The sequence below is a fragment of the Anabas testudineus genome, chromosome 24 (assembly GCF_900324465.2).
Source record: "Anabas testudineus chromosome 24, fAnaTes1.2, whole genome shotgun sequence".
In the NCBI taxonomy this organism is placed as follows: domain Eukaryota; kingdom Metazoa; phylum Chordata; class Actinopteri; order Anabantiformes; family Anabantidae; genus Anabas; species Anabas testudineus.
This window is the reverse complement of record NC_046632.1, coordinates 11,593,248-11,618,749: the sequence shown is the minus strand read 5'-3', so window position 1 is coordinate 11,618,749 and position 25,502 is coordinate 11,593,248. Positions and strand designations below refer to the sequence as shown.

At 40.9% G+C, this 25,502-nt stretch overlaps 2 protein-coding genes across 2 annotated transcripts; one reads left to right on the top strand and one right to left on the bottom strand.

Annotated features, from left to right (window-relative positions):
• Positions 1-573: 573 nt before the first annotated feature.
• Positions 574-20,981, top strand: armc2 (armadillo repeat containing 2). The gene is given in 18 exon segments (XM_026341975.1): positions 574-702; positions 2,360-2,644; positions 2,751-2,814; positions 3,156-3,289; positions 3,496-3,666; positions 6,650-6,717; positions 7,602-7,709; positions 8,699-8,883; positions 8,987-9,089; positions 9,242-9,456; positions 10,253-10,398; positions 11,145-11,244; positions 12,328-12,652; positions 15,040-15,162; positions 15,266-15,379; positions 15,790-15,922; positions 16,560-16,714; positions 16,969-20,981. Coding segments are annotated over 17 exon segments (2,496 nt in total). The 5' UTR covers positions 574-702; positions 2,360-2,426; the 3' UTR covers positions 17,103-20,981.
• On the bottom strand, positions 19,193-24,388 carry sesn1 (sestrin 1). The gene is made up of 9 exons (XM_026341973.1): positions 24,125-24,388; positions 23,310-23,375; positions 23,007-23,207; positions 22,709-22,891; positions 22,164-22,400; positions 21,730-21,984; positions 21,457-21,647; positions 21,197-21,341; positions 19,193-21,093 (listed from the first exon to the last, which is right to left on the bottom strand). Exons 1-9 carry the CDS (start codon positions 24,224-24,226, stop codon positions 21,007-21,009), a joined length of 1,467 nt encoding a protein of 488 aa, XP_026197758.1. The 5' UTR covers positions 24,227-24,388; the 3' UTR covers positions 19,193-21,006.
• Between the last annotated feature and the right edge of the window lie 1,114 nt (positions 24,389-25,502).

Sequence of the window (25,502 nt, the reverse complement as noted above, 5' to 3'; positions counted from 1 at the left end):
ACCTGTCAAATTTAGTGTGTGTGTTTGTGCATGTTTGACAATGTTTGCTGACCTATATTTCTTTGACTACTGATAATTGTTGTACTCCTGTTGTACATTTTTACAAATCAGTCAATGTGTGGTGAGCACATTTGCATATTTACATTTTTCTTTACAACCAGGACACTGATGGAAATAACTACATTTTGTAGTTTCCTCCTTTACCCTTTAGTGAAGGTAGTTATATGTTATTTAATGCCACCTTTCTTTCCATTTAATCTAAACTCAACTGAATTACCTGTGTCGCTGTAGTCACATGATGGACGACTTTTGCAATTCTCCCTTTTAGATAAACGTTTTTCAACCTCCTGACAAGTTGTTTAATTCAATGTGAGTCTCCTCTAACCTTTTTATCCATCATATAATCTACTTGTCCTACATTTACGGACAGAATAAGTGAAACTTTGGCTACATCAGCTTCCCCTTCACTTCCAGTCTTAGAAGCGCGTCACCAAATCTCGCGAGATTTCCAGACAGTTAGTGAAGTAGTACGTGCTCGTGCACGTGACTTCATCGCGTTAATTCGCTGTAAGCTCGAAAACTTCAGTTTCCGCACATTTCACATGTTATTGTTTTTCCATCTGGGCTCTGGACGTCAACTTAGATATTTGGAGTGGCAGCTGTCCTGACTGATCCTTACAGTGGGCTCTAAATGGGTTAATGGTAAGTTTTCTAGTTTCCTTCACGTTTTACTTTTATAGCATTTATAGGCTTTCAATCATCTTCAAACGCACCTGTCTTGGTCCTGGTCAAGAAAATGTTGGGCACATTTAATTTACAACTAAAGCTTTTGCCGGATCTTACAATTAATAATAAATAAGTTTAGCTAAGTAGCTTTTTTTTGTGTGTCTTGACTTTTTGTTTCCAGCGCAGCGACATTTGGTTTCCATGGAGACGAAGCGTGAACGCGCAGAGGGACATGCTCGTTCACGCACACGAACTCATACAATTCGCCAAATGTGATGAGCAGAGGTTGTTCTGCTGCACTTTAAGTAAATAAACTTAGTATTATGTGTTATGATTCCACTTTTATTGCAATTAACCCCCCTTCCAAAAAAGAAAACATCCACATAAACTACTGACTCTGCTAAGGGAGCAATGTATTTGAAGTGGATGCTGATGATAATATAAATGCACAAGGCTATTCTAGATTTGTTCGACAAACTCTTAAAAGTAAATGCAAATACATTTGGTAGTAAATATGAAAAAGTAAGTAACATTGATCTTTGTACTTGGTGTGGAACAAATAGAAACACCTGGTAAATTAGAGGTGATTTAACCACTTTATATACTGACAGGTGGTTAATCCACAAAATGCATTTTCATTTATTAACTGATTTAATTTCTATAAGAATCCAGCGTTAGCCTCATTTAAGGCATTGTGTGATTAAATTAGGGAAATAGAAATGCCATCTGGCCAAATACTGGATGCTAGATAAGTATATTATTGAAGTACTATATTTAAGTGGAATAAAAAGAATTACCTACTTTACTCGAACTTTTCTAACTTTGAATTTTATACAACTTTATTCTTCTACTCTAATATTTCAGAGAGACATGTTGTACTTTATGCTCCACTATAGTCATTAACTGGGCGGTCTAAGTATTTATAACTATTGCCATTATTGTGATTAATCAATTTCTTTCCCATAAAATGTCAAGACGTCTTGACAAATGTCACTTTTACCAACAGCTCAATTTCATTTATTCAGATTGCTTTTTCAACCAACATATCAAAGCAGCAAAGAATCTGTTCATTTCTGTTCAAATGCTTTGTGTCCTGCAAGAGAAAGTTCTGTTTACTGCAACGTAAAACCAAACATGAAAATATAAAACATGCCAATGAGAACACAATAAGACAACTGAAAATATTAAATGTGTTGGTAATGTGAATGCAATCACAAATAAAGGGTGTGTGATAAAAGCAAGGACAACTGCTAAATAAAGAATAAAGATAGGAAACCAAGAAGCAGTTGAAAATACATTCAGACTAAGAGTAAACATAGCACATGGGATAAATTAATACTAGTTATTTTAATATCAATGGCAAATTCTGTTAGATCAGTAACTAACTACATAGAATAACTGCTGAATAATATTCTGTTTGGTTAATTAAACTCTTTGTTGATCGACAGAAAATTAAGTGGAATTTATTTTGAAACTATCCTCATTTGAGTTGTGTTTGACTTAGTGGTCTTAATAAGCAAACGGTTAGTACATTAGGTATTTTTTAGAAAAACTTCTGAAAGTCTCACATCTACTGTTAATTTTCTGTTCTGGCATTATTCTTATATGCCTTCTTTATTTGTTTGCCACTTAGTGTCCATAAGGAAATCATACCGTTGAAGTCACATTTAGATCACCTGGCAAATGTCCCATAAGGCTAAATGGTCTCTATGGAGAGAAAGCATGAAATCTGCAGCCCTTTCATTCCACGGCGCAATGCTTTGGGGAAAACCAGTGCAGAAATAGTCAGTGAAGCCAGGCAGCTCCTAAGAGTCCAGTCTACCCAGCGTCCATTTACTCCCAGAGATGGACAAAGGCAACTTTTTGGAAAGAGCTCTGCTCGTGCACACCATGCCAACAGACCTCCATCTACCTTTAGGTAAGTCACAAACTAACATTAATCCTTTTTCAGTTTGTCAGATCTAGAGTGTGTTGATCACATATAACATTTAAATGTAATAAGACTTTTTTTAAATTTTGCATAGTCTTCATTTTGATGCTCCTGACTCAAGGCCAGGTTCAGGGGCTCGCCTCTCTCCTCTGCACCACGTGAGTCCACTCAAGGACGCACACATAAACATGTATCATAGATTTAGAGGCATTATATTTTCAGAAGATATTACTTACAGTAAACTCAGTTGATTATGTACACTACTATCCAAATTTACCATGGAATGCACTGAAAAAGGCATAGCTCTACGCATCTGTATGTAAAGTAAACATCATCATTGGTTTTCTAACCAAGATTAACAGTTATGTGGTTGTAGTGAGATTCTAATGAGATTAGAATGGTAGTATATGAATAATGTATTTATATTTTCATTGGTGAACCAAACATGTGGCTAATTTTTCACACCTTCATGTGCCACCGATTTGTTTAACTGCAACAGAAGCCAAAGATTCCAGCCCCCTGTGATTCTGAGGATCCATTCAAGGCCTTTCCCAAACCCCCTGCTGACCCGCTGGAAGTGAAAAGGGGGCTGGCAGGGGCACATGCTGACATTATACCTAATTTACATTCTCTGTGGTTGGGCTGGGTGAAAAATGTAATTTACTGCTGCTGTTCTGAGTGGAAAATGACTACTCTCTGTAACCTTTCCCATTGAATCTGTTCTGCTATTTAAAGCAGTAAAATAGATAATGAATATTGACTGCGTCACACACATATTGTACATGTTCAGTATCTGATTGTGTATAAATGGACACAAAGAAGTAGAACTGTTACTGAAGTGTACAGCAGCAACCTGTAAATAACTTCTCACCACATCCTTTATAAGTGAAAGACAGATCAAACGCAGGCCCAGGACAAAAGCTGCTGTCAGCTAAAAGACTTCCCAGTACAGACCACACGGAGGTCCGAGGTTCACACAAAGCTGGCCGACGCAGAACAGCAAGTGAAAGGTATGCTTTCTTCCCATCTGTTTGACTTGCAAGATTTTGTCCTTCTCTTTCATTTGTCCCCCCACCTTCTCCTGCTTGCTCTTGTTGACTGAAGTGACAGTGCAACAATGAGTTGAAGATTTATAAGCCCACAAAGGTCGCAGTGGTAGCCAGTACTAGATAGAGTAGACTGTGCCTTTCATTAGGTCCTCTTCCATGACCTTTTTTCTTGCCTCTCTCTTTGTATTGCCAGTGTTTATGTAAAATTTAAATTTTAAACTTTATTTTCTTCTCCTGCTTTGATCCATAACTTATTCAGACCATAGACAGAGAACCACAGAGAATTTAAATAATCATATACTCTTACTGTAACTGTGTACTGTAACCTTTTAGATATATTCAGCTCATGTTATTGACATCCATACACACTGCACATACAAAGGGGTGATGGAAAAATGCCATACAACAGGACAATGTCAAGGAGGCAGTTTGCAAGCTGAAGCTCAGGAGAACTTGGGTGATGCAGCAGAACAATGACATTGATCATCAAAGAACATCTACTACAGAATGGCTTCAGAGACACCAATTTCGCCTTTTAGGTCTCAGCCAGCCACAACAGAAATGTTGTGGAATGACTGTAGAAAAGATGTTTACACCAGACATCCCAATAACATATCTCAGCTGAAGCAATTCTGTAATGAAGAATAGTCCAAGATTCCTCCTTAATGTTGTGCAGTTGTAATCCTCAGCCACTGGAAGCACTTGCTTGAGGATACTGCTGCCAAAGGCGATTCAATCAATTTTCAAAACACTGTCGCCATTGAATGTTTTATGGGTTTATTCATTGAAGACATCAAAGATCCTGTCTCAGCTTAGGTATATTGTGTTTGTTGTTATTTCTGACTTTGGTGAAGACCAGATCGCATTTCATGACCAATTTATGCAGAAAACTGAGAACTTGAAAACAGTGTCATTACTATTTCCTGACATTGTAGATGAAGTTAGACCAGCTATAGTGTCACTAATAATTTGAGACACTCTACTTCAAATGAATTCCTTCTTTACTTTACTGTTAAATTCAGCCTCTTCTTGAGGTACATTCCCACAGAACCTGCTCGATTTGTCATTACCATCATGTCAGCTTTTACACCTTCACAGTGCAGAAAGGCTTAAAGCTCTGCTTTTTACTGTCGACCTCATCAGTTGTGTGTCAGCATGAGGAGCATAACTCGTGAGGCATGAGGTCAGGGGCTATCGTTACAATCCTTTCCGCCTATCAATTGGGTGGGGCAGCTAGGGCCGTAGAGGTAGAACAGACCATAAAACACTGTTTTACAGGAAATCTGGGCTATTGCCCACAGCCTCCACTAGCCAAGTTAACGAGCGGTGTTTGTACGTTTTTGCTGACAAAGAAAGATCCCACAAGATCCACAGTGGTCACGTTAGGATGAAAGAACACTTCTTGGTTAGTATTAGGTCAGTGTTTATTTTTTCTATTGTTGCAAGTACTGTTACATTAGATAGGAATTGAGATGAAAATCAAGGTAGTCAAGTCAGAAGGTCAAAAGTACACTAACTACATGTGGAAATAGGAGCAGCATAACAGATTAATATGATCAGCTGGGTGAGATATAAAGATAGGGAAGAATAGACATCCACTAGGTTATTTTTCTCCAATAAGCTGGAGCTTTATAGCTCCAAATGGCTCTGTATTAGATTTGGGTGCCCATCTGGGCAAGGCTGGCAGCAGCGTGTGTTGTGACTGCAGTGCACTGGCCAGGCCTAAGACAGGGATGAGGTCATGTCTCAGAGAATGCAGTATCACACAAAGAGGCCTTATTATCAGGCTCGTAATCCTATCATACAGAGCCAAAGCCCCCTCACTGACATTCACTGCAACATGGCTCAGCCAGCACACACTGCTGTATATGCCCTCTGTGCCAGCTTATACCAATCACTAAATCTGCATCAAAGTGAAGAAACACACCCATACTTTATACTAGTACTAATGTATTTTCATGTGATGCTTTAAGAATAGCCATTTTCTGTCTTATAGCTGTCAGCAAGGCCATGTGGAGCATATTTGAGTTCAAAGAAATATTCCAGAGTCAGCCTTTTGTATTAATGCCATTACAGAAGCTTCAGGCAGTACTGATAACATTATAAGGTTGATTTTTGAAAGGAATGATTACACTGTTCCGTATTGTTATCGTTGATTAATCTCTTTTGTCTGAGATTCAGGTAAAGGACATCTTGCAGCTATAGAGGTAGTTAGAATGACTCAACACACAGCTTGTGTTTATCCTTTTTTATTATTATTATTTTCTCAGCTAGTCACATAATAGTTAGTCTCTGTGTGTATAAGTAGAGTAGTGCTGACATAATGGAGATGTATAGCAACAGTGATGTGAACAGGTCCAACCACAACAGAAATGCATAGCATGACACATGGCATGTTTTTGGAGCACTTCACGGTTACTGCACAGAGGCGGTACGCCTGTCACAGTGACAAAGCATGAACAGCTTTAACCAGACTGCCCACAAAGCTAAGGTCTTAGTTCCTGTCTGTTGGGCAATGCTGTTTTAGATGCAGAATAGCCTACATGCATGCACAGACAACTAGATTCACATTAAGAAAAACTTACAATATGTTATACACAAACAGAAATATGCACACGCATTTTCATGATTGCAAATGTGCATAGGCTGACACACACATTACAGACAACACAAGTGCACATAAGTCTTAACCTCTGCTGCAATGGGGACACCTAGTGGTACTTACATAAATGGCCTAATGACAGAACGTTAAGTCAGCAACTTTTCATGGAGATAAATTAGTTGATACAACAATTCACCCCTTTAGTGAATTGTCTAACCTTCAGTTTACAGATTTTTTTACCATTAATGAAATGAATTAACACTTTGAATCAAATTTAACAAAAACATGCTAAATCTGATGTAACCTAGCCAATTGTGTTTTTGTGTTTCTTTGTACCAACAGTAGAGTACTGCAGCTTGATGTTGACTCAGGACTTAGACCGACAGAGTGCAGAGGAGGACGAAGAACAGGTTTGTCCAAATAAACATTTATATTTGGCAGACTGTTTTATCCAGAGCCCCTTACAGGTCAAGAGGACTCAAACTGCCAACCCTGCAATTGTTGGATATATAAAATGTTTTAATATGTTTGTGTAACATGGTTTTTAAAATGGGGCAGGGACAACAAACGGTCCTATTTAATTTCTCAGTTTTTTGAAAATTTTATAATTTTCAACCACATCAATATAGGTATAGGTATAGATTTTAAATGATTTGCAGATCATTGCATTCTGTTTCTATTAGCATTTTACACAATGTCCCAACTTTTTTTGCCAAAACAAGTAAAATAGGAGTATCCACATAGTGCTAGTACTTATTTACTAACACACATAAAGTCAAATAATATGAATGTGTATAAAAAATAATATATACACAACATATAATCCTGGGTGTAGAAATAAACAACATATACACACCTCTGTCTATGTTTGTCACACTTTGATTGGGGTGTTGTTGCTAAGGGCTTAATTTCCACCATGAGAAGCAGCCAGCCAATAGTTGAGAGAGCTGTTGGTTTGGGCAACCACAGTTTCCTGCATCACACCAAGCAAAGGGGGTATGCAAATGTTCAGCAAAGAAAAGTACATGGTGTTTAAGTGATTGCAGACATTTGCGTGCACATATGCATGTGCACGTATATTTTTTTATCACATGCCCACACAGACTATTTTACATTAGTACAGAATGAAATTAGAGGAAGTGTAGCTGTGGAAGGTGACCTTTCATTGTGGCATCAAACTTCCTGCCGTTTTATTTTAAGACAGTGAACTTGTGAACCGCGTTTGCTACTGATGTTCACTGCCTGCATTTGGAGGTGGTAATTTGCTAAATTAAATTCTCTGTGCACATTGCAGAGCTGGGGACTGGAGACAGCACCACAAGCACAGAGGAGGATGCAGAGTCATTGTTGTGGAATAATATGGTCGCTCCTCTTCTCCAGCAGCTGGAAACTGTAGCTGCAGGTAGTGCTACCAGTCCAGGAAGCTTGCTTCAAACAAAGTGGAAACACATGACATGCATCAGTCATGACCACATTAATTTGAGTGTTGAGCATTGTCTCCATAGTAAGGCTACAATTTTTTGTAAATGCAGCATTTTAAGTATTTTTTAAATAAGTATTTCTTATTAGTGTCTGACTTCTGTTTACATATAAAATTTTACTTTCAACCAGACCGAGAAACAGATTTTTAGCACATGTATATAGTATAGTCATGTATAGTCAAAATGAAAAACTACTGTCATTTCAACTACCGAAGAAAGGCAAACACAATTGTGTTATTTTTGGCATCCATACAGAATTGTCTTTGCCTGAAACTGCAGTCTGCCAGCCATGAAATTAAATCTATGGCTGTAAATATTTTAACACTCTACAAATTTAATGGAAAATTCATTTGAAAGATAAATATTAAATATTTATTGTACCAAGTTCCTTCTGGCTCATGCATAAAACACTTTTCAGATTCAGTGGGAAATGATGTGAGTGTTGAGAGTAAGGCTATGGCCAAACCCTGTTATTTATGCAGTGAAGACATTTATTTTACCTCAGAAACAAGGAAGAGGCTCCCCATTCTTTTCCTCTCCATAAAAATTGAAACAGTCTGTTGTTAGATTGTTCCCCTTCATTTAAGCATAGAAACTCAAAGCTGCTTCATGGAAAAGAGAAAGGAATGTTATGTTACTGCAGTCTAGTTTATTATTGTTGTTGAGGATTTAACCTCAAGTTCCTCATGCAAATAATAAATGTACACCGTGCAGTGGAGCCCAAGTATATTACAGATACATACCACAATATACATAAAACATCACTCATCTGTATTTATATGGACGCACACTTGCCAACACACACAAATGAGTGTTTTCATTTAGGGATGTTTGCTTTCTCTGCGAATGTTTGACTTGTTGCTCTAACCTGACATCATTATTTACAATATCTGCTTTCCTGCGATGCCAGGCAGCTCTGAGGGTTTGGTGGACCGTCTGTGTGATTTGTGTGACAGCCTCCATGGCACCTTGGCTGAAGCGGACATGCTCGGTAGACGCTGTAAGAGGAGGTCAGGGATACTTCGGACACTGTTCCGCCTCATAGACATCAACTCTCCCCGGCTCAACCTGCACATCGCCAAGCTCTGCCTTGCTGTGAGTCGTTTGCATGTGTGTGGGTCTCAGCGGGTCTGCCACTAAGTCTTTATTACAAAGGCATGCTAGGCACTCCAGATAAAGTTTTTTTGTTTTTTTCCAGCTGTGTGTCAGTGGAAAAAACCTGCTCAACATCTGTAAGCTCATCTTCCAAATCAGCCGCAGTGAAAGTAACGACATCCTCTTCCAGAACAACTCTATCATAGGTCAGGATGATCTAGTTCAGTGGTTTTCTCTTCTCTATCAAGTCATATGTTCTTAAATACAGTTCCCTATCTTTGAAAAGTTTGTATGTTTCTATTTGCTTACATGTGTTTGAACTCTCTTGTCAAAATGGATGTTTGTTTGTTTTTTCTAGATTATTTACTGTCTGTGCTGAGCAATGAGGATGTGTGCACATCTGGAGAAGCTCTATTGTACTGTGTTGGCACTCTGAAATTTCTCTCAGGAAACAATGCAATCCTCAGACTCCTGCTGGACAAGAACCTTATTGGAGTGGCCCAGAAACTGATGCAGAGGATTCATGCAGTGGAAGAGACCCACTTCACTATAGCAGGACACATACTTGTACAGGTGTGTCAGATGTAACACTAATGAGAAGAGTTGGGTAAAGCTGATTATGGATATTTGTGAATCATTTGATATTTGCAGGACAGCAACTATTTCAAAGCGTTTCAAGTTTAAAAATAAGGCTTTTGGTCAGATGATCTTAGAAAAGTATCGGCAAAAACACAGTGATGTATCTCGAGGCAGATAGAAACTTAAAGCATCCACTTGTGCTGACAATGGATCCACAAACTGTGTTATAGCTTCTGCAACAACTACTTCAGTGATAGTAGCCATAAAACATCTGAAAATGTTAAAAGCTGTTCTTCATGGATTGGTTGGCTGAAAATTCCCCTACTTTTAGACAACAATGTTTTTGTTTATGTCTGGTATATAAGTTGTTCTGAGGGCATTGTGTTCTTTTCTGGCCTGGACATTTTAGAACACACCCTACTCCACTTCTCCGAAAATGACTACTGCTAACCACATAAGCTGGTCCAAGCAAACCTCTAGTGCCAAAGCACCATTTGATATCAAACACAACTCATTATGCTGTTAGAGGAGGGAAATAAGCAGAGCACGACTTTCCAGAACTTTGAGTGCTGTCGTGTGTTGGAAATTACTGCTTCCCTCGTGTGTTAAAATGATTCATGTCCATACCGAATAGTTTCCGGTCATTTTGCTGTACAGCATTTTGTATAGGCCAGCAGCCAGCTTTAATGAATACATATGACCATCATTGTGAAATAGTAACAATAAACCAATGACTTATATACTAACACACATTGTGACCCCTCTCTCTCTCTCCTCTTGACCCCTCTAGCTGACTGCAACACTGAGGAACCTTGCTGACCACCCTGATTCCCGTCCTCTCTTTGTGTCCTTTTCTATACTGTCAGAGCTCTGTGTGGTTCTGCGTCATCACTGCAAAGACCAGGACATCTGCACCAACATTTCCAGAATATTCAGGTTTAACACACAAGTTTCTATGTGGTTATAATAATGTAACTTGATGCCTCACCACGCTTGTGATTTGGAGTCATAATTGTCTACGATGTTGTGGATAGTTTCTTCTTTCTTCTCTGCTTAGCTCACTAATTTAAAACATTAGAACCTGTTATGAGTGTCACAATGCCAACAGTTAACAAAACAATCTGACATAGAGTGAAACTGTGGTTTATACTACTACACCTTGCAGGTAAAATATAAAATACTTTACTGAGGAAACTGGACACAAAGCTAAGACAAATGGACAACTGACCTTATGTGTTGTATGCGTACCCAGGTGCCAGTAATACAATTATATATACTTTGGGCAATGGTTATGCATGGGCAAGTCCCTCAGACTCTCCTCTGGCAGCAGACTACCTACTACATTCTCATTATCCTGTGATCTTAATCAGAACTGGTAACACAGATGGTACTCTCCCCATTTGTACTTTCCCTGTCCAGGTCTCCAGCCTTCTACTTGTATGAAGCTTATGTAAAGCAAGAAATACAATAGTTACACATAGTGCTTTAGTATGTAATGAAGTGTTTTTTACAATGCAAAATATATGGCAAGAAATTTTTACTGGTTTTCAGTATTTAATTGAATACTAACAACCATAAGAGAAAATGTACCTTCCAGGCCAGTCCTAGATAATTAGTCAACATAGCAGAGCAGTGATTGAGTGTAATGGTCAGTGGTGTTTGTTGTCCCTTCTCTCCCACAGTAAACTCTCCTCTTACTCGGAGTGCCGCCACACTCTGGCCCAGACCCCTGACTGCTACCAACTATTTTTAGACCTGCTGAACAAACATCTCCAAAAACAGGTGAGTTCATGAGCTACATTGTGTTTGTGTGTTCCTGGGCCTGTGTGTACTAGAGAGAGGTGAAGACAAGCTTTTCCAGTGTTCATGATGTAACTCTTGAGCATGTTTACGTTCAGAGCAAGCTGTTTATGTACAAGTCCAAGCACATTTACAGGACATTGTGTCCATTTGCATTTGGCTTTGTATGTGTGTTTTGACATTTAATCATCTTAGGAGGGGCCCTGTAGGAGGAGGAGGAAGGGAGGAGAAAAATAAAGTTAGCCTTCAGTAGAGTAGAGGTGATGCAGAGGTGGAGGGGAGGAGAGATCGATAGGAGGGGAAGAAAAGGGTAGGACTTTGGCAATCCAACATGACAGACATGTGTTTTTAATCTCACCAGGAATACGCACATTACCCACGCCTCCAGACACACACACACACACACACACACACACACACACACACACACACACACACACACACACACACACACAGTACAGTGAGCACCTGGTTCTGGGACAGTCTGTCCTGTCTTCATACTAATGTCACGTCACATTTGTGGGACATGGGAGAAATGTGTTGTCTTGCTCATCTCCTCTTCATGATATTTACTAAGTAGTGTCAGATCCCACTTTTTCTTGGTAAATGTGTTGTCATAACTCTTTGAAATAACAGGGTGTAGTTTCACTCCAACACATTTTCCCTGCACCAAAGCCTCTAGGGGAAACGACTGACAATAGCTGTACACGACAGGGCAGGCTGAAGTTGCTGCAGGTGAAGTTTTTGTCAGTGACCTTGAAATAGTAAAAACACAGTGTCATAGGACATAATGGTGACTACTTTTTATTTTCTAGTCAGAGATAATGTGGAAATATCTTTTTTATTCAGGACAGTCCACTGTAAATCTACCAAAGCCAAAACTGTTAGTCCATTAACATAAAATTGATCAGCACAAAAACTCATAATGCAGTAACTTTGGCTTAGACAGTTTGGCTTGTCAACCAAATGTGCAATAGAAAGAAACATCTAAACACATTCTTGGTTGGTTTGCTTTAATTCCTAAGAATAACTGACAGATGCAAATTGACCACTACTATCCCACAGGACCTTGTTGTGCGCCTTCTCTTCACTCTCGGCAACCTCACAGCCAAAAGCGACGAAGCTCGGCTGCAGCTTTTCCAGTGTGAAGGCAGCATGGACACACTCCTTCAGCTGTACGACAGCTACCAGCGAAGAGACGTGTCACCACACACACAGTCACAGAAAGGTGCTCCATCACCCAGCAAACCTCCTACTCCTCCAGTGAGCGTGCAGGACGATGTACTGGTGAAACTAGTTCGGGTGCTGGCGAACATGTGCATTAACCCGGCTGTAGGTCCAGTACTGGCAGCCAACACAACCTGCGTTGAGCTTCTGATGGAAACTCTTGGTGAGCATAAAGCAGGATCAACTTATTAACATCCTATCTATATCATTTTTAAGTGACAAGTTAGAGCCAGTAGCAGATTTGCAGCTGTAAAACTAGATTTGTCCTTTTTGTCTGTACTATATCTCTGCCATACAAAGGAAGCAGTGTGTGAAAATTGGGGTTTCTGATCCGTTTAAAAATAGCTGTTTAGTGCATTGTAAGTACAGTTGACTATCTGCAAGGCACCCAACCACTTCCCTTGTGCTGGGAACAAGACATTACTTTGGTAGAAAACACACTCCTCATTTGTCTGCTCATTCCATCGCTCGCTTTCCTCTTAGCACTTTCTGTTCAATGTGCAGTACATCCTCTTTTGGTTTAACTGTTTTTTTGTCTGACAGAACAACACGGTTCAGTGCATGAGCAGGATGTTCTGTCACATCTCACAGCCGACTTGATTTGTGTGTTTGAAATTCTCCCATGTGGTTAGATAGTTTCAGGACAGGTTGAAGTGGTACACAGGTGGGTGTAAAACTCTCGATTTCTCAGCTGCCTGCCTCCTACGTGTGTTTCACGGCAGTTAGGAGAGAAAATTAAATAAAACTCAAAATGTTATAGGGCTGTGTGGTTGATGTCAGTGAGTAAGATGGTAAGTAAATTTAAGTAACTGAAGACAGAAACATAAAATGAGCAATTGAAAAAGAAAATGTGGGGATGGTGTGTCAGCTGAAGACCAAAAAACAAAAACTCAGTCATGGATGAAAGAGCAGACTTGGTTGATCGATGTCCTGTTTTGATCAAGTTCATGACAGGCAACTCTGCTTTACATTACAGAGCTTTGAAGGCTTTGGAGGGGCACAACAAAGCAGCATTTCCAGTCAGATCTAGATACAAAATTCAGTGCGACACAGGCGCCAGTTGACAGTGCAACCACAATATCCGCGATTTATGACCGAGCAAACGACATCTGCTGCTATATCAGGAACAGACTCACTTCTAAGACACTGACAGTGTCATGCTTGGTTAGACTGGGTCACATTGACCTTTTTAATGCAGCTCATGATCAAACTGACTGCGTCGTTTCTAAATTAACCACAGATAACAGCTACTTTTATAATAATGTCACAGTGTTACATTATTGTGGCTTAGCTGTAATATGCAAAACGGACGAAGACTGAGGGTGCTTACTCTGTTTATCTGATTCAGATTGTTCTGTCATGTGCATCTATTTTCTGCAATGCAATTGACAATATGGAAAACTTTACATAATCCGTGTTGCAGCTGTTGAGGATTAATAACCTACCCTTACCGCATCTTCTGACCATCATCCACACAAAAGGGAGTGATGCTTTTACCCAGATTCACCTTGTTAGTCATTGTCAAATAGCAGTTTATTCTAAGCAGTGGGTGGAAAAATATTAGCAAGGCATGACCAAACCTCTATTTATAATTTCTCACTTCACTAGTCAACATACAGTGGCTTTTGAAATGTTGTGGTTTTCTGCATAAATTTGACAAAAATCATTATCTGGTCCTCATCTAAGTCAAGAGCATGAACAAATATCATTTTTCATTTCTTTATTGAGAAAAACCATAAAAACCTTATGCTGGTGGAAAAAGTGAAAAAAATAACTGGTTGACCCCCATGTTTTCATAATTCCCTTTTTTGCCAGATGTAGAGCTGTGTGTTCTTTCCAAATAGTTCAGTCTTAGTTTCATCAGTCCACAAAACATTTTGCCAATACTGCTGTGGAGTGTCACTGTGCCCTTTGGCAAACTTCAGGCATGCAGCAATGTTCTTTTTAGTAAGCAGCAGCTTCCTTCGTGGTGTCCTGTCATAGACACGCTGCTAGTTCAATGTTTAACCTACTGTAGACTCATGAACACAGATGTTAGCCAGTTCCAATAATGCTTTCAAATCTTTGGCTGTCTCTCAGGGTTGTTTCTTCACCTCATAAATGTTTTCTGTGCTCTTGGAATCATTTTAACTGGACTTCTTGGTAGAGTAGCCACAGTCCATTTCTAGATTGTTTGCCTTCACCAGTCCACAGTCAGGGGACTGGTTAAGTCTTTTAACCCTTTATAGCTTCATGTAAATGATCAATACTTGATCGTAGAAATTTAAAAAGTTAGAATGGTTAGTGTAAGTCAAAGTAGCTTTAGTCCACACCTACAAACTAATTTTCTTAACAAGACTCCAGTTACCAGTTTTGAGGTCATTTCTCCAAGGGTTCACATACTTTTTTTGTGTGTTATAACTTTAGGCACATTATATTTGTTAATACTTAAGGTGTGCCAATGCACTGATATTCTTTCTGTTGACTGCATTTTGGGCTGAAGGTGTTTAATGGCAAAAAGCCAAACATTTTATCTAAGATCTTCTGTTTTTCTGTGTGTGGGTGACACAGAGTTGAGGTCTGTGCAGGAGAGCGAGGAGCTGTTGGTGAATGTAGCTGCCACCATCAACAACCTCTCCTTTTACCAGGAAGACAGCTCTGCCATCAGACACAGTCAACTCACCATCGCAACGTGTAAGTTGCAGAGAGAGAGGCAGGTTTTATTGTGGGAATGAAAATGAGTTTTGAGTCTGTTTGTCAGAATGGATAGTCTGCTCACTCTGTGTTTGGAATTCAGTGATGTTGAAGTTGGTGCTCAGCTCCAGTATGGACGCCATCCTTGAGGCCACCCGCGTATATGGAAACCTGTCACAGTCTAAGGATGTGCGGGACGTTATTATGCAAAACAGAGGTATAAACACCATAAAACACAGAACACTGTCAGATTTATATTTTGTGTACTGTATGTCAAATTATTTTAGTTTTGCAAGAGAAAAAAGTTAATCTAACCCTAACCCTAAACCTATTAGTATTATTATTATTATTATTATAATACACAGGAATAAATAGAAAACAAGGCTCATGTAATTGTGCAAAAATTATATCCAAGCACACAACTTTACAGAATGCTATAATACCCAGTACAGTACACACCTCTTTGTACTGTTGTGTCATGTTCAGGCTGCAGTTATCTGCAAGGCCAGTTACAGTCAGCAAAAACATGCCTGCTCCCTCTGGTGATAACAGTCCTCTTATCTTTGCCTTGCTTTGTCCTCATCCACTCCCTTACACCGTCATCTTTCTCCACTCTCTCTGTGTCAGTGTACCAGTTTGTGGTGACGCTCCTTGACTCAAAAAACACTGAGATGTGTTTTTCAGCCTGCGGGGTCCTGACCAACTTGGCTCTGGACCCTTCCAACCGGGTCAGTCTCTCGCTAGAGGGGGCTTCTGCAAAGTAAGCACAAATGCACTTAAAATAGTTTTTTAGTTCACATGCGTGCACCTATAGAGATATATACACAGAACCAACACTTCTAAAGCTCTCTAATATACGTACCAGGCTAGCTGTTTGCTATTGTTTACAGTCTTTGTGCTAAGCTAAGCAAGCACTGATCGTCTCATTTAACCCTTGGCAAGATAACTGTTCTAAAAAAAAGTCCCTTTAAGAGCAAACTGAGCAAAAGTTTTCAGACTTCCTGGCAAAGGAGGGATCTGCTTTGCAGCATAGAGTAAACAGAATTTTTTGAACAGAATTAATTTTGCTCTACTAGCATGGTCAGGGTGGGACTTATCATCTCAGTCTCAGTGTTATTTATTCACAGTAGTTGTACAAAGATATCAATACTGTTAAGATTCAACATTTTTAAGAGGTGGAAACTCAAAGTGGAACAGACTCTAAAATTTCTGCAGCGCATCTCACTTCCAAAAGTTGGCATTGCTTGAACATGTAAGTTCTTATGTTCCCTTTACACACACAGACACACAGAGTCCTCTGTTAGATGCAGGGCTAATGAAGTGGCGCTGATGCCCACAATCCTGCTGGTTATGTGAATCCTGCTCCCTTGAGTCATATGATGTTTGTGTGTGACCAGGCTGGTGGACTGTCTGAGAGACTTCGGACCAGGTGACTGGCAGTTGGCAGGGCAGGTTTGTCAAGCCTTGTGGAATATAATCGGCGGAGGATCAGAGAAGTTGCTGGACACACAAGAGAAAGAGTCGCTGCTGGAGATCCTCTCAACATACTTAGGTTGGTGTTATTACTAAGCCTTACACAATGAGGGAGGGAGACGTGCTGGAGAGAACAGGCTCTGATCTACACTAGTGGCCCTCAGGGGGAAGGGAGGGACACAAAAATTCACACTAAGATGAACGTAGTACCCACATGCTCACATCTTGGGCCCTGAACACCAATCATGTCACTTTAAAGTATTAATAATAAACCTGAAACTTCACACGGCACCCTCTCATCATCTGTCTACTATTTTTCTATTTATTCCATAGATGAAGAGGACGCCCTGAGGTGGATAGAAAATGAAGATATGAGGGATTTTCACAGGGCATGCTGGGAGTTAGAGTTCCTACCTGTAGCTCAAAAACTGATGAAGACACTAAAGCTTCTGGACGTGACAGCCTGACATGATGGAACATGAAGTTAGGAGTCTGATTTTCTCAAGGAAACCTCAGGGTTTTTTTGTTATTGAAACAAAACACTTACCTGCAGTGGGTGTTTAAGGTGGCTGTAAATCTTTGTAGTTTCCCTTTTGATGGAGAAAGCAGGTGAGGTCAGCTTGAATTCATGCAATTGACACAGTTGATGAAATCAAAAATATCCAATAGATGTTCCAAATGGTCATTATTTTACAAGATTATGAGAATGAAACTACAAACGTTTATGGCCAGTTCTATGTCAATATGTGACCAGTAGTTTTTTTGGAACAACTTTAAAGGCTGACAAAGATAATTATGCAAAATGAAGGAAGCCGTCTGAATGTTTGAAATATTTTTTTAAATATGTGTGGAAGTAAAAATTACCAGATTTTGTCTTTGCTGTGACACAGGTAAATATTTGCATTTCTGTATTCTAATTTATTTTCCTGGCATTTGGACCCTTTTTCTTTGTTTAACCTTGAATGCACTTTAATTTTCACTCACACAAAGCAGGTTGAAGCCTTAATTCCTGTGCATCTTTACACGTACAGGTATAATCTAACACAAGCTATTTGCACATTAATATAACAGGCCTGATCCAAAGAACCATATACAGATGAGACCAACTTCTATTTTAGTTAGTAGATAGTTGTTTTGAGGTTATTGACTTCCAGATGAATTTTCATCAAAGAAATTGATCAATATAAACCCCCCATATTTACTGCTTATTGATTTAATATTGAAAACTCATTTCACATTTTGCATGTTCAGATCACCAGTTTCACTCTAAATAAAATTCACAATGTTGCGCTAGCTTAGCATTAAATAACTTAAGGTGTATCACGCTCTATTTTAACTAAACTAGGGATATGTTTAGAAATGAATTACAATTTGTAGACCTATAAAATAGAACATTACCAGGTAGTAAAGAGATAACTACATGGAATTTACCTCATGAACATATCTTTTATCATCTGTCTATTGCAACACTGGAACTTGCACATGATAAAAAGTCTGAAGCGTTTTGCTTCTGAAAGCCTTTATTATTATTATACAGATATGGGGCCAGGCAGTGCTTACAAGTTACACCAAGTAGCCTTAAGTACAGCATTTCAAAAATCACATCATTACGTTGAAACAAATAAGAAACGGCACTTAATGTAAAATCCCCCCAGTGTCTGTTTCCTCAGATTTCACACAATAGTGATCTTTAAAACAACCACAAGACAAGCCAATGTTTCAAAACCCCTAAACACCTCATTAGCATGAGTTAATAACAAGCATTGTTCTCTACATAGAATTTCTCAGGTTGACATGAAAGACAACTGGTCGGCCGATATTAACGTAGCTTGAAAGCGTTTGCTATGCCGTTTACTGTATCATCAGGGAGAGCCACAGATACTCGAAGGCAGTTTGGTCACTGGGTTTCTGCTGGTGATTGAGTATTGACAAGACCGGCCTCTGTGGCCTCGAAGGGAAACACCCTAAAGTTCGGACACACTACAAGTCTCATGAGAATAGTGGAGCATGTTTCCCAGTGAGTTGTGACATGGAAGAAAACAGGAAAGAGAGGTAAGGTGTCATACAAGAGTTCCCCTTATCTCAAACCAAAAGCTGTCCGGGAGCAAAGGGAAATGTCGACCTTGATTGCACCACAGAAGCAGGGACCATTATCTGGTTCCCAGTGAGTCATACAGTTCTTAAGCTTATACAGTAAAATAAAATTCACATGACAGTCCGCGGACCGCACAGATGACACACTGAACTATTCCCCTGCATTCAGCTTCCTGTTAATGAAGTCAGCTTTATTGTCAGAGTGTACTTTGGAAATAAAAGGCATTAAAATGACCATGTCTTTTTCTCAATGAGTGATCTTTTGCAACAGCGGTGAAATATGCTCACTCATTAGCACGGTTCTCTTCATTTCCTGTACTTGTGCATCTGAACAGTGGAAGTTGGCTGATGGTGACACTGTGCTATGAACTGATTCCTGAATGGCGTCGGCATCTCGCACTTCTAATACAATCTCTCGATGAACAAAGATATTAATTAGTTTAAGAGAAAACTACAAATGAAATGAAATTCCATATCATTGTTTATTTTTTTTTCCAACTTTTTCATATAGTTTCATATAAAAACATGTCAGTAACTGACATCAGTCAGAAGTTTGAAAAAGGAAAAAAAAAAAAATCTCCACTTCCTTTCAAACCACTTTCAAATGTACCATCATCACCTTCCTCCTCATCAAGACAGCATTCATTCATCTGTCTGATTCTCTCAATCCAGTCTCTGAAGAATGCACTACTAATGGATTTAGTAAACAAAAAACAAAAACAGCTCACATCTCTGTTCAGAAAAAAAAGCTGCTTTGCACTGGTTAGACTTCCCCCGAAGAGGAAATAAGCACAGCTACAACCTTTTGCGTTCAACAGCTATTGACCGCAGTCGGCCTTGTGTGGACCCGCCGTGTCCCCGAGCAATGGGAACACTGCTGTCCGGAAAGAGTCCCTGCTCGTCCAAGAGCACTTCTTATATGTTTCATAGAGAAAAACAGAAGAGGTATTCATTTACTGGTAAATTCACAATCCAAAGCCATGACAGTGTTAGGGCAACCAGGCGGCTGGGATGAGCGGAAGACAGATAAGGTGTGGTTAGGACAACTGGAAGCAAATCCCTCCTGGAAAACCTGGTTCCTAACTTCCTTTTTTTTTTTTTTTTTTAACCTTTTCTATTTTTTCACCCCAATTACCAGAAAAAAATAAAGACATTATCATCAACAGACGACAAACAGTTATCTCACAATAACAGAGACAGCTACAGCAGAAGCAAGAAGTCTTTCCTTCAAAGTGCCTTGCTTTTTTTTTTTTTGACACATTTAAAGAAACTTTTTGTTGTGATGATTTGTGTGAAACACAAACATTCAAACCCCAGTCATCAGCAACAAACAACACATTCACACATGTACAGTCAATGTCAAAAAAGTAATAAGGGCTCAGTGTTCTTTGAGTTTCTTTCCAACACCTGTATGGTTTTCACACACTCTTCGGAATAGCTTACATTGACATTTGAGATTTTAGGATGGGGGAGGAAAAGAGGAAGGGGTGGGGGGTAATGCAGTGGATCTGTGGTGGATAGGGGCTTAGAGGATATCATAGGGTTGGGAGAGGGGTCTCGGGGTGATCTGGGGATCAATATGACCCCGCTGAATACAACATGGGAGCAGCAGCATCAGCACGTATGAACACTGTGCTGGATAGTTCAGGCACACGTACAAACAACATCGCCCAAATGCTTCCGTTCCTAACAGCAACCACATGGACAACAACATCCATTTCTCTTAATACAAAATGAAATAAAAAGATATTAAAGAAACTAAACAGATACAACAGTGACAACAGAATCAGGGTGCAGACTCTTTGTGGCTGCACACCTTTCCGGGGATTTTAGTTTGGGTCTTCACTCTAGCAGGAGACGGGAGGTTGGCAATAAACGTGCTGCAAGCTGGAATACTGAAACACCGTCCTGCATGCCTCTGATGTCAGCTGGCCCAGGACAAACATCCCAGCTGAGCAAAGCCGTTTGCTGCTGGATGCCCTCTCTTGGTCAGGTTTGGCACTGCAGGCACCGCAGACTGTGTTTGTGTATCCACTTGTAGTTTGAGATGTCTTTTCTTCAGCTGTTCTTTCATTTCTTGCTTTCCATTTGTTCTGATCCACTTCTAAACATCCGTCCAACAAGAACAAGCACCGTCACCACCCAGGGCTCTCTTTCACACTTTTTTTTTTTTTTGCTGAATTCCCTCCCCCCCCTATGATTTTCTTTTTATTTCTTGAAATGTCCCATAACGAGCAACAATGACAGTAAAAGGACGATAAAAACGCCAAAAGCACTTCATGTCATGTAGCGGGTGATCGCTCTCAGAGCGTATAATAGTTCTGCTTGCATTCGCGCTTCCATAAGAAGCAGATTAACGTGGACCTGCGGGAGACAAAGAGACAGGAGAGAGAATTTTAATCACTGTGCTATAGTTAAAATGGCTTCATTAAAGAGACCAGGTTAGAGATTCAGGGTTTCATCTCACCTTCTCTGAGTGCTGGAACTGCCTCCAGAAGCTCTCATACATTCTTTTGGTAGTCTTCTCAGGACTACACACCATGGTCTTAATATAGATCTTGAAGCTGCGGTCGAGAAGCTGGTTTATCTCCCCATAATCATAGTCATCATACCTGAGGACAAGGAGAAACACAGTGTTAGCAAACAGAAGACAACACAGATGCTGAGTGAGCAGAACAACACTTGCTACAAATAACAGTAAGGACCCTTTTGTATCCAGCCACTCACCTGATGCCAAACATGCAGTGGATGTAGTTCCAGATGGCCCTGCGCAGCATACTGGTGTCCACATCCTTGTGTGTTGCCATGGTGTTGTAGGTCAGGTTGTAAGCCATCTGGAACTTCTCGTCCAGCATCTGACCGACGTCAGGATACAGTCGGTTGACCAGAGAGAAGCCGTGATCCTCCCAGCTGTAATCCTGGAGAAAGATACCATCAGTTAACAGTCACATATGGATCCTATTCATAGTCTCTATGTTCAGGCTGACTTTGACTTTTTACCTGTGCTCTGAATGTGGGCACATGCTCCCCCCTCCTGGAGAAGTCTTTGTAGCCATAGCTGGGGTCCTCAAAGTGTCGAGAGATATCTCGGGATGGCACACACTCCTCGTCCTCTGCTGTGACCACCAGCATGCTCTCCGTCTTCTCCCTCTCGAAGCGAGTTGCCATCTCCTCCTGGCTGGCCTCCTCGTCATCGCGGCACTCCTGCAGCTGCTTCATGCGCTCCATCAGCACCTCCACCTCACCGCACACCTCCTGCAGAGACAAAGAGCAACATCTGTGGTTAGGAAGGGGAGCAGTACGAGAGCCAATCCAAGTTTGGGGGGAAACTAACACATTTTCACTCAACCTGTCAAGATAAAGCTGCTGTCGACATTTCATTTCCACACACTGATAAAAAAAGAGCTCCCATTTTTCTATCTTTTACCACCCACCTGGTTGCCAAAGACATCATCGTGGTGATTAGCATGACCGTTGCCGTTAGCAATGTCACACACGCAATACTGGCCAAGTGACGGGGGTCTGAACGTGTGTCCACCGTCGCAGTGGATCTCAGGCGCGATGCCACAGCCAAACGTGAACGAGGCGAGGGAGTGGTAGTGTGTGAGGAGGACCACCGCGTGGATTAGCTCTGCCAGGGACCAGCTGTGTTCTTCAGCCTTCAGAAGGCGCTGGAAATAATAAAGGAAAAAGATGAGTGATGCTACACAGAGCCAAATAATGACTTCAATATCACTGACCTTTGGGAAGTGGGAAAACATGTTCACTCTCCAAATCCAATTTACTGTCTCTTAATTGTCAGTCCCACCCCCATCGCCCTCTATCCATTCCCCAGACTCTCTGTCACTATACCTGCTATAACCATCAAATCCATCCAAGTTACACAGCTGCAGCTCCATTCTAGCCTCCACTCGTGATCTCAGCTTGTTACATAAAGCCTTGTGCACATGCACCCTGAACACCATGCCCGTCATCTCACCTCAATGTGTTCCTTTGTGAGAAGCCAAGGTCGGTGGGCCAAAATTTTGTTGAGCTCCCCGAGCTGCTGCAGCTTCTGCGGCGCTTCGTTCAAGCCGTTCAGCCACTTCAGATCTCCCCCAACCTGGAGGAAGTCGTTCACGTGCAGGTTGACCAAGTAGGAACACTGGTGTCTAGCTGCTGCCTGCAGGATCAGTGGAGAAGAGAGAGATGACCAACAAATATATGACAGCTTGACATTTAAAAAAAAAAAAAATGCAGGTAAACGAGGTAGACTGGAGAACCGGTGTGGCTCTTACCATGATGCAGATGTAGTGTCGATAGTGCAAAGGTAGGGGTCCATCCATCTGCAGCAGGTAGTGCTGTGTCCGGAGAAAACTCTCCAGGTACTGTGGGTGAAATCCCATCACCAGAGAAATGTTGTCGATGCGACCGAGGGCTGCAAACGCGTCCTCAAATATTGACTGTGTCCTGGAGTCCACTTTACTGACTTGAAGAATCTAACAGAGAGTAAATGGATATAAAAGCAACATAATATATAAATAAATCTAATATTTATAGCACAGCTAAAGGTTTTTAAGCAGGATTACAGATTGACTCACCTCTTTTTCAGGGATAAATCTGCTTGGTCCGTTACCTAAGGGTCTTGGGATCCTTATTCCCAAGTCCTGCAAAGAACAAGGAGAAACACATGCACTTTAAATGCCAACAGGAAAACAGAGGCGCATCACTTCCCCATTTCTACTGTAGCCCCTCTGACACTTAATTACCCCAGTGAGAGGTGGAAAAAATAGAAATCGCTTTGTTTGTCTGACAGCAGCAAACCTGGACTCCACTGAATGAGTCTAAAAGACTGATGACAATAAACTGCGAGAATCTGCAGCAGCAACATGCGACAGTAAAGCGATGCATTCAAATACGATTAAATCGTGATAATGCATAATTAATAAGACAAAGAAAAAGGCGCAGACGGACAGTTTGTCCACAATAAGAAGCAGAAACTATCGCACGGCCTCGATGATGTCCTGTAACTTTCCGCTGCTTGTCGCGACATGTCCATCAGCGCACAATGAAGCAGGTGAAGAAGTTGAATGAATGGCCGCAAAATGCACGAGTGACACTGGATTGAAAACATCCCGACAGACGTGTCATTTACTCGTCTGCTTATTTTAACTGAATTCAATAATAATTGAAAAGCAGAAAGGCTTTTTTTTTTTTTTTTTAATTAATTTTTATTGCGGTGACCACCGACTCCTCTCGGTCGTAAACAAGTCTGGACAAAAGGCTGCTCCAAGCTCGTCTGTCCCCAACAAGCAGGTCAGAAAACATCTCTGAACATCATTTCAAGACCCCAACATCCCAGTGGAGCTTTTCCAAACCGTGCACTTTACAACACGACGCCTTTTCTTTCTCTTACCTTTTTGCTGAGCCGCTCACAATGGGAACATATCTTTAACAAGCTTGTCACCGCGAAAGAATTATTCTCCACGTGTTCTGTCGGTGCCACTGCGTGCCTCATGTCGTGTCCTCCCTGCACTTTGGTTAATTCAGGGGTGTAAAAAATTTAAAAAAGGTCTTGAGAATGGCTGTTTCCTCCTCTCTTTGTTCCTTGAGGCACTGGGTAAAGTGCTCGGCTGTCAGCTGTTGCAGCCCCGCAGCAGAATACCGTCCTCCGCTCCTCATACATTCGGTAAATAAGTCGAGCCTCGCGTGATTGACGCGCCCAGCGGCCAATCCGCTGGCGAAAACAACTTGCGCCAGCCAATGGCAGCGGGGCGACAGCACGGGGGCGGAGCTACGCGTGAGGAGCGGGGGGCGATACAAAACGTGAGCAGAGAACAATCCCCCCCCCTTTAAGGAAACATCATCACTTCTCTCCTTTTGTTCCCTGCTGCCATTGATCATGATTGACTTTACTGTTACGCACTACACTCTGCATGCTAAACAATGACAGCAATCAATTGGAGGTGACTGAAACAGTTGTCTATAATAAGCAACTAGAGATAGGTTTCTGCAGCACTCCCAAAAGTAGCCCCCCCCCCCAAAAAAAAAAAAAAAAGCATGTGTGTTATCTGTGTAATGTGCATTCAAAGAAAACAACAACCCAAAGCCAGCTCTCCCATGCAGCAGCAAGTTCACCCACTGGCTTGTTGCCACATTGAGCCCCAGCTCTGCTTGGTGAGCAGCAGAGGAAGGTAGAGGTCCTCTGTGCATGGATCAGCATGAAGCCAGATGAAAAGCTGTAGGACCTGCTGCTGCTGCAACAACAACAGCCCTTCAGTTAGTGGTTTTTGCACCGCAGCCTATCAGACCACAGATAATGCCATTCCTCCACCAATCAGCCCAGGTTGAAGGAGTCCTTTAAAAGCCAGGCGGAAGCAGAGATAAGGAAGGTCGTTCTTACAGCTTTGTTTATCCCAGCTTGACAATAACATGCTCCCTGGGACAGTCCAATAGTTTTATTGCACTGCTGTGGTCAATAATTAGTCAGGTTTATATTAGATGAGGTGTACAGAAAAAAAAAAACCCCACTATACTGCAAATGTTACCTTACAGTAAAACACCCATCACATTTCATTCAGAGAGGTCTGCTGAACTGTTTTCGTACCACAAATTGCACACTTCGTCTTAGAAATTCCTGGTATTCCTTGTTATTTTCATGTAAAAGCACATGCAAGTCAAGTATTGTTTCCTCTGTGGATTGCAAGCAACCACATTACAAAAGCATCTACATATTGCCCAGTATGTGCACACACACACACACACACTTGTGCCATGTTTGTCTGAGATTTCAA